This window comes from Apium graveolens, chromosome 1 (genome assembly GCF_009905375.1).
Source record: "Apium graveolens cultivar Ventura chromosome 1, ASM990537v1, whole genome shotgun sequence".
In the NCBI taxonomy this organism is placed as follows: Eukaryota; Viridiplantae; Streptophyta; class Magnoliopsida; order Apiales; family Apiaceae; genus Apium; species Apium graveolens.
This window is the reverse complement of record NC_133647.1, coordinates 202,009,427-202,018,481: the sequence shown is the minus strand read 5'-3', so window position 1 is coordinate 202,018,481 and position 9,055 is coordinate 202,009,427. Positions and strand designations below refer to the sequence as shown.

The following is a 9,055-nucleotide window of genomic DNA, read 5'->3' as shown; positions in this document are numbered from 1 at the left end:
TAATTTCCAAGTGGAGCAGAACCAGTTTTATACAGGAAGAGAGGAGAAGGTCTGTAGCTTATTTCTGCCAGGAGAGAAGAAGTGGAACATGGCCTTGATCCAGCGAAATTTTCTTAAAGATGATGCAGAGGCAATCTTATCAATACCCATTCCTCAACGTGCAGTAACTGACAGAGTAGTATGGACTCACTCGACTGATGGTGCCTACACAGCTAAGCATGCGTATCGATTCTGGTATGATGCTCACTTTGGTGATAATGGTGTTCCGCAAAGCACAGGATGGAAAAGTATCTGGCATCTGCAGTTACCTCATAAAATCAAGGTGTTTGTGTGGCGTTTTTGTCGAAATGTCGTTCCAGTACGATGGAGACTGAGCTCCAAGGGAGTCAGAATTCCCATTACATGTCCCATGTGTACAGGGGATGTCGAGCATATGTTACATCTGTTCTTTGATTGTAGTTTTGCTACTGGATGCTGGAACCGTGTTGGATTGGTTTATGACTGGAGCCAAACGGAATCTGCCCCGGAATGGTTACTACACAAGCTTAGCTCTGCAACAAGTGAGGAGAAGGTGAAAATTTGTGTGACTTTATGGGGTATTTGGTACTGGCGAAACAAGAAGGTATGGGAAGGGAAGATAGTCACACCAGATTTTGCCATGGACAGCAGCCTTCGAATACAGTCAGACTGGTTTCAAGCACGGAAAAAACATGAAGATAATGCTCCAGGAAGAGCAGATGGTCGAGAAACAATGCCACGGGTCAGTGCAAAATGGAAACTCCCTGCAACTGGAACTTTTAAACTTAATGTTGATGCATCTGTCTACCTAGGTACAAATGCCTTCGCAGTAGGAATGGTGCTGAGGAATGATACAGGCAACTTCATGGCAGCCAGAACCTACAAATGCAGTGGTGAAGTATCAGTAGTAGAGGCCGAGACTATTGGTGTCCGCGAAGCTTTGTCGTGGATTAAAGAACTAAGGATGCAAGATTAAGAGATAACAGTGGAATCAGATTCACAGATCACTGTTAATGCAATTCAAAAGGTTTGTACGAACTACTTGGAGGTTGGCGAAATAGTGGAAGAGTGCAAGCAGATCCTCATTAGCTTAAATAGAGTTTCGGTTGTTTTTATCAGGAAAAATGCTAACAGGGTAGCGCATGAGGTAGCTAGAATCCCGTGTTTAGTAAATTCCTATAAGGTATTCACTTCTCCTCCTACGTGTTTGTTGGAGGCCCTTGCATATGACGTGTTGATTTGAATGAATTGAGCTAGCAAGTTTCAAAAAAAAAGAAAATTTGATAATAATTCATGAATTTTACAAGATTTTCGTTGAATTTAAAAGTTTGCGGATTTTTACGTAGTTGATAAAAAAATCTTGCACAGACTTTATAATTTTGTGAATTTTTTTAAAATACCTTTAAAATCTCAAGTATTTTCGTGAGATTTTAAAATATTAAAAAATGTACCGCTAAATCCATCAAAATCCACATATTTTTCAAATAAAACAAAATTCATGGACTTTTGAATACGATCATATTTCATTGGAATTTTTAAAATCTAAATTAAACAACCTAAGATTTTAATAGATTTTTTTTTAAATCTAAATTGAGTACACTGAGATCTTAATGGATTTTTTACAATCCAAATTGAATAACTGCAGATTTTGAAAGATTTTTCAAAATCTAAATTGAATATCCATGTATTTTGAAAATTCTTAAAAATCTTGATTGAATACACCCTTATTAATAAGGATTTAGAAAAATTCATTAATTTTGAATGATTGTTGTTATTTTAGCTGATTTTAATTATAAGCGGATTTTAGCGAAATTGTTGATAAATCTAGTAGAATCTTGCTGATTTGAGTATTAATTTTTACAAATCCATTAAAATTTCTTAGATTTTGCTAAGATTTCTAAAAATATAAAAAACACTAGTAAATCCATCAAAATCTACAATTTTATAAATACAAAAAATTCCATGAGCTTTTGAATACTAACAGATTTTAATGGATTTTTAAAAATCCAAGTTGAATACCACCATATTTTAATGAACTTTTTAAAATTTAAATTGAATACCCCAGATTTTAAAATACTTTTTTCAATCCATATTGAATACCATCAGATTTTAAATAATTTTTTAGAATTCAAATTAAATACCCTGGGATTTTCAAAATCCAAAAAAAAACCCTTTAAAATCTTAATTGAACCTCAAAATCTAGACGATAAATATAATTTTGATGCAATTTATTATCGAAAATGATTGGATTTATGAAAAAATATTATATTTTCTTTTGTCAAGATAAAGAACATCTTTAATTTATATATTTTGGATTTTTTTTGTTGGTTTGATTAAATTAATTACTTAATGCTAAATCTTAATGAAATGATTATCATTTAATTATTAATAAATTATATAAATAATTTAAAATTTAAAATTATATATCATTTATTATAAATATTATAGATGTTAACAAGTGCTACAGAACAAACATCTTTACATTTTATGAAGATGTTTTAAAAAATCAATATTTATAATAAGCGCAATATTTATATATATTCAAATGATATAAAATAATGTGGCTTGTAATAGAAAAATATGCGATTAGAACATACTCACAAGCATACACATTTAAGTAAAAGAAATATAGTATTTGAAAAGTAATAAAATAATATCTAATCCTTTTTTATGAATCTATAGATGCACAAAACTACAAATTTATAAATATTTTTCAATTCATTTTTACCCTAATATCAAACCAAAACATACAACAATTTGGGTTTGGGGGCTGGGGCCCAAAATTTGAGACATGAACTGGAGTCTGGAGTTCAACTGTAGTTACAATTTTACAAACACAACCTAACCCTCAATCTCTCTCTCTCTCTCTCTCCCTCTCTCGTGTATTCACTATCCAGATACTCGTATCACACACACACACACACAAAATACTCTCTCTCTCTCTCTCTCTCTCTCTCTCGGGTATTCACTATCCATATACTCGTATCACACACAAACACATAAATAAAAATTCATTTATACACACACATATATATCTGTTTTGTGGTAGATCGATTTTGCAAGGCCAGATCTAGAGCCAAGAATGCAAAACACCATGTTGGGTGTTACACAAACTGAACAAACTCCTCAGATTACACCTCAAGATGAAGCTCTTAAACGCAACACTGATTGTGTCTACTTTCTTGCTTCTCCCTTGACTTGTAAAAAGGTATAATCTTGATTACCCATTTGTCAAATTCACTTTTAAATGTGTTTTTATTAGAATTGTATGTGTTTTTTATGTTTGGTGAATTGGGTTCTTGAAATCAGATCTTTGCATTGGTTAGGGATCTGGTAGTCTATAAATCTGTGTTTGTAATTTCTGTGTGTATATTTTGTATATCTGTTTGCTCAGTGTGATGTGCTGTATGTATAAGGTGTTTTTGTGATGTTTGTTTTGTGATGACATATTGGTTTCTGTGCTTTAGTTGGGATTGGAATCATAGAATGTGGTGATTGTTTTTTCATGAAAAAATGGAATTATGGGTGGTTAGTAGTTAGAGAATGTTTTTTGATTCGGGAAATCTTCGTTGTGTTGGATGGTTCCTGTCGGAGGAAATTGTCTTGGATGGTTCTAGTTGGAGAATGTTGTACGGTTATCGAATTAATGCTAATCATCAGAATATTTTGTCGCATTCGGTTTTAATATATGAAAGTGGTAACAGTAATTATATATGTTTTTGAATGCATTTGGTTTTGACTAGATTCCTAGAATTTGAAAGTAACGTAATGACAAATTTTGTTACTGCTTTGTCGTTGAATTTGCATATTTAATGAATTTTTTGTGTTTTCGTGATTTAATAAAAGTCACCGTCCGGGTTATTGTTGCTTGTGTTATCATCCTTATGAGTTATGACCATACGTGTAACGCTAGTTTGTTATGTGTATCCAATATGGGCAGCTTTATGTGTTGTAAAATTCAGCTTTCTGCATTACCTTTCACCTTTTTTGGCTAAAGTAAGTGCCATTGACTTTATTGTCAACTTCTCTTTCTTGCTTATAAGGTATACAACTTGGTTTTGATCTCTGCGCCCTTGAAGTTTATTTCTTGTGCAACTAACTTTAAGTGTTCAATTGTATCTAATCTTCTTTATGTTTTCCTTGCCATCAGGGAATTGAATGTGAGTATCGTCACAGTGACATTGCTCGGCTGAACCCCCAGGATTGCTGGTTCTGGTTGAATGGTAACTGCTTGAATCCAAAGTGTGCTTTCCGGCATCCGGTAAGTCTTCTTTAAATGTTTATTTCTACCCTGTCATTTTTAAATACTGAATATTGTGTGATTGGAACATAGAAGTAGATTGTATTTTTATCTTTTAAGATTTGTACGTAATACCAGTAAGTCTAAGTATACCTATATTGTTCACTTTTCAGCCTCTAGATGGATTACTTGGAACTCAGGCGACTACTGCTGTAAATTCTTTACCTCCATCCCAGACTATGGTACCAGTTTCATCTCAGGGGCCCAATGTCCCTGATAAACAAGCAGTCCCCTGCATTTTTTTCCAGAAAGGCTACTGTTTAAAAGGTGTTATGTGCCCCTTTATGCATGCCCCTTACTCTCTGAACAATAAAGCAACTCAGTCTGCAGGAGCTACACCTGTTTCTGAATCTCAACCTACTAAAAAGACATTTGGAGGTCTTGGAAAGCATACTCAGGTTCAGAAGTTTTCACAGGGTAGTGCCCTGAAATCTGCTATTTTACCACCACAAGAAAAATCAGCTGATGCTGCGGAAAAGGCTCCATTTAGAAATGAAGTTTCAATCAGCAGAAATGCGTCCATTGCTGCAGGCTTGGATGATGAGATTCCTCAGTACAGGCCAGTAAATGTTCATTCATATAGCAATGGGAATTCAGTCATCAGGTCAAACCGCAACCATCAGGTGGATCAGAGTGTTTCAAATGTTAAAGATGCTGATGAAGTCTCGAGGGAGCTTTCACCTGGTTTCGATGTTCTTGTGGACGATGAGCTTATGGATTCCGAATATTATCTTGACGGAGATGCTGTATATGCAGGGCATGATGGAATGACTTTGGGCTCAGCTAATGAATATGGTATTAGACGACGTTCTTCTGATTATGGTCCTGTTGCTGATGTTGATGGGGACATGTACCCTGACAAGCGTAATTATGATGAGCGCCTGCAAGGGAATTATAGGAGGGAGGTGCAAAGATCTTCATCTGAGAGGGTTTCAGGTGGATCTGCTTATTTAGAAAGGAGGCGGTACCCCAGAGCTGATAGCCCAGGTCAGATTAATGGGTCAGACTTGAGGCATCATCTTTCAAAGCAGAAGAGGAATAGTGGTTTGAGATCAATCATTAGCCGAGATCGTGCTCATGAAGGCTATGCTGATGATCGTAGTTACCGAGCTCCTGGAAGGGACCATTTACCCACACATGATAATTTGGTTAGCAGTCGACTTCGTGGGAGAATAAAAATTCCAGGAAGATTAGTGTCTCCTATTCCTCCTCTTTCAGAGAAAGAAACTGACAGGGCGAGGCATCGAAGTAGATTATCCTCAGAAAGGCCCCTGGGAAGGTTCAGGGACAGAATTAAGGGAAGAGTTCAAGAAGATTTTATTAATGAGAGAAACATTAGGGGGTCTCGCATAAGAAGAGATATCGTAGATGACAATAATGCTGATTTTAGTGGTCCTAAAAGCCTATCAGAGCTGAAGGTTACCAAGACTTCTGAGATTTATGAACAGCCCATGGACGATCTAATGACACATGGAAAAAGGAAATATCAAAAGCTGGAGGAAAGCCAACAAGGTGAAGAAGATATCTCATTTGAAGGGCCGAAGCCTTTAAGTGAAATTTTGAAGCGAAAAAGAGGTAATGTTGCTATCCATGAGAGTGGCTCTACATATGGTGAAGAACATGCTCAAAAGGAAGGAAAGGAACACTTGACGAAACCTACTGAGGCGAAAGAATCAGATAATGCCTTTCCCTCAGCAGTCAAGAATGAGGGATCAATATCTTTACAACGTAATACTAGTGAGCTACAGCTTGAAGAAGGTATGATTGGTGATGAAGCCTATGATCAAAAGGGAGATGGCTTTGACTATGGTGAGCAGGCTGACGGCAAAGACTATAACTTAGACGAAGGTGAGAATGCTGATCCCGAAGATGACTACTTCGAGGAAGATGATGACGCAGATGACTTTGCAAAGAAAATGGGTGTCCTGTTTTAATGAAGTAGTGACATTTGTCTTACTCGGCTGCTTGAAGCAGAACCTGCAGATTGTTGTTTTGATGGTGTGGTGCTGGTTAGCAAGGGTTCTTTGTAGTTCATAGATTAATTAAATCTGGTTTTAGACTTTTAATGTAATTTTAGAATCAATTACCTTTGTATTTAAGTTATGAATGTGTCAGAAAATTTTCCTGATTGTGGCTATAGCCATTTTATTTAGTCAAATATACCTGAAAAGACTGTAGCTGGTCTGTTTAGAAAATTTTAATAAGAGACAATTTAGTATATGGTATGCTTCTTCCTTGCTACATTTTTTCCTTTATGATATTGTTACTTTGTATTCACTAGTAATTTACTTAATAGATTAAGATGCAATGCTTCTTACCACTATTGGCAAGGCAGTGTACAATATGTCAAACTCTATTGTATCGACTTAAATTTGGTCTCTGTATCTTTTTGTTAATGGCTGATACCCTATGGGGAGCTGAATTCACAGGAAACAGTAAACTTCCCACATATATACTGTTTGACAACGCAGGAGAGGTTGCACGCTTTCCTGATTTAACTCGGAAGCAAAAGCCTCCATTCCTGTTATTACTAATATATATATATATATATATATATATAGTTTATGAAATGTAAAAAAATTAAACAAAAAAAGTAAGAGTTACATTTCAAATGAGTATATTGATGATTGTCGAGTAAAGTACAAATTTTATTTAAGTAACTGAAATTGTTACTATGTATTTGCTACTTCTCGAAACTTAACTTGTAACTAGAACGGACTTAATGCCTTGCTCCAGATATTTTCTAGGAAAGAAGAGAAGAGAGAGACGGGAGGATAAAAGAAAAGAAGAGAAATAGTAGAAGAAAATAAATTAGTCGTGTGCTCTAGAGTTTTTATAAAAAGGAGAGAAAATGACCATGAAAAATAAGATAATGTGAGAGGATCTTTCCAAATCTTCCCATTTTTGGGAAGAAAGTTAGGGGGGAAATTATTGAAAATTTTCTCTTCTTATCACTTCTTTTCTCTCGCCAAAAAAGTTGGGAGCACGCCTAGGAAGGAAAATTTTAAAATTATCTTTTCTCTTCTCTTCTCTCCATTTTCAAATTCTGGAGCACAGCGTAAAAGTTAGGTTCCAACTTAAAAGTGAGTAATAAGTTGCTTACCTTGTGATGTATGGAATACAGTTGGGTTTTAAAGGAGTGTGTTCACTGTCACCTCATCATTGCATCAGCTGTGACACAATTAAGTTATTTTTCCTTTTTCAGTATTATTGAATAAATAGCTATTTGAGGAGATTGTATTGCTGTCACAAATGATTAGTCTACTGGTCTCAAGTTGGTTAGATAAGAATATTCCCTTTGTAGCTAGCTATTAAATGGAATATGTATGCCCATTACCAATAACTTTGTATTGAGATATTTTCCATTTTCCTCCTGATAAGCATTACTGCATTATCATTCTCTCTGCATTCATCTAGTATGTGTGAGTGTTGTTTCTTATAAGTCAATATGGTATCAGAGCTTGACATACAACATTAGTTGAATCGTTTTTTCTTGAGAGTTATTTGTGGAATATACAAGTTCATATTTAATGCCACTGGAGGAAGGTATACGTTTGCTGATATGCAGAATCCCTTGTTCCTTCATCCCTCAGATGGTCCTCTGTCCGTAAGCATTCCGAAGCTCCAAGGATCTGGTGATTATCGTTCTTGGAAGAGATTGTTCGAGATCCAACTCTCTTCTAAGCGTAAACTTGGCTTTGTCAACGGAACAGTTACTCGAAGCACAACGAGTGAAGTTGAAGCTATACAATGGGATACGTGTAATAATCGGGTAATTTCCTGGCTTCGTAACAATCTATCTGAAAATATTAAGCAGTGTGTGTTATTTGTCAACTCTGCTCATGATATTTGGTGTCAGTTATAAAGGCGTTTTTCTATAACTAACAGATCTAGAAAATACAAGTTAATTAAGGATTTGTTTTCCCTGAAACAAAGTAACTTGTCTATTTTTGAGTATTATACAGCCTTGAGTAGCCTATGGGAGGAAATTGTATCCATGAATAGATTGCCTACATTTACTACTATCACCCCTGAGGTTGCTAATTTTTTAGCTGTTATTAATACCATGAAAGAGGAAGCAAAATTGTTTCAATTTCTAAATGGTCTTGACGATAAGTACGGGGCTCAACGTAGTCAGTTGTTGATGATGACTCCCCTTCCAACTGTTGAAATGGCATGTTCATCTATTCAACAAGAGGATGTCCAAAGGGATGTTTTGCGTAACACTGATAATTATGTTGTTGAAGCTTCTGCTATGTATAGCAGTAGATCTGGGGATAGATTTGTTATTAATGAGTGTGCACGGTGTGTGGAGCAAAGGGTCAATCTGGAGAAAAGTGTTGGACTATTGTGGGTTACCCCAAGTGGCACCACAAGCACAAAAAATTAGCTGCTAAAGGGACATCAAAACCCAATGCTTATAGAACCAACTATGCACGAATGAGTAACAATGCTCAGAGCTCATTTGGGAGAGATGATGTTCACATCACTTCACAGCAATTAGAGCAGCTATTAATATTGCTACCTGGCAAACATGGTAAATCTGAAAGAGGGTCGGAAACTGATGAAGAATTGGAGTGTGAATTTTCTGGCATGGTGTCAAGTTGTATGCTGGCGAAAGGGCGTGGAGATTGGATCATGGATTCTGGAGCAAGTGACCATATGACAACTGATCTGAGTCAACTGAATAATGTCAAGCCAGCACCACCTCATTACACAATCAACTTGCCTACAGGA

General features: G+C 35.8%; 2 protein-coding genes across 2 annotated transcripts; both read left to right on the top strand.

The window, feature by feature from the left end:
- Positions 1-2,836: 2,836 nt before the first annotated feature.
- LOC141678860 (zinc finger CCCH domain-containing protein 17) lies at positions 2,837-6,538 on the top strand. The gene is made up of 3 exons (XM_074485274.1): positions 2,837-3,226; positions 4,169-4,279; positions 4,432-6,538. Exons 1-3 carry the CDS (start codon positions 3,101-3,103, stop codon positions 6,250-6,252), a joined length of 2,058 nt encoding a protein of 685 aa, XP_074341375.1. The 5' UTR covers positions 2,837-3,100; the 3' UTR covers positions 6,253-6,538.
- A 1,342-nt stretch (positions 6,539-7,880) lies between these two features.
- Positions 7,881-8,708, top strand: LOC141717483 (uncharacterized). Its single transcript, XM_074519579.1, has 2 exons — positions 7,881-8,172; positions 8,284-8,708. The coding sequence occupies exons 1-2, from the start codon at positions 7,881-7,883 to the stop codon at positions 8,706-8,708; spliced, it is 717 nt and encodes a 238-aa protein (XP_074375680.1).
- Positions 8,709-9,055: the final 347 nt, after the last annotated feature.

Bases quoted from the DNA above. Each gene is read 5' to 3' on its own strand.
- LOC141678860 (XM_074485274.1), top strand. From the start codon at position 3,101: ATGCAAAACACCATGTTGGGTGTTACACAAACTGAACAAACTCCTCAG. The intron at 3,227-4,168 runs GTATAATCTTGA...CCTTGCCATCAG, and splicing joins CTCCCTTGACTTGTAAAAAG to GGAATTGAATGTGAGTATCG. The intron at 4,280-4,431 runs GTAAGTCTTCTT...TTCACTTTTCAG, and splicing joins AGTGTGCTTTCCGGCATCCG to CCTCTAGATGGATTACTTGG.
- LOC141717483 (XM_074519579.1), top strand. From the start codon at position 7,881: ATGCAGAATCCCTTGTTCCTTCATCCCTCAGATGGTCCTCTGTCCGTA. The intron at 8,173-8,283 runs GTCAGTTATAAA...AGTATTATACAG, and splicing joins CTCTGCTCATGATATTTGGT to CCTTGAGTAGCCTATGGGAG.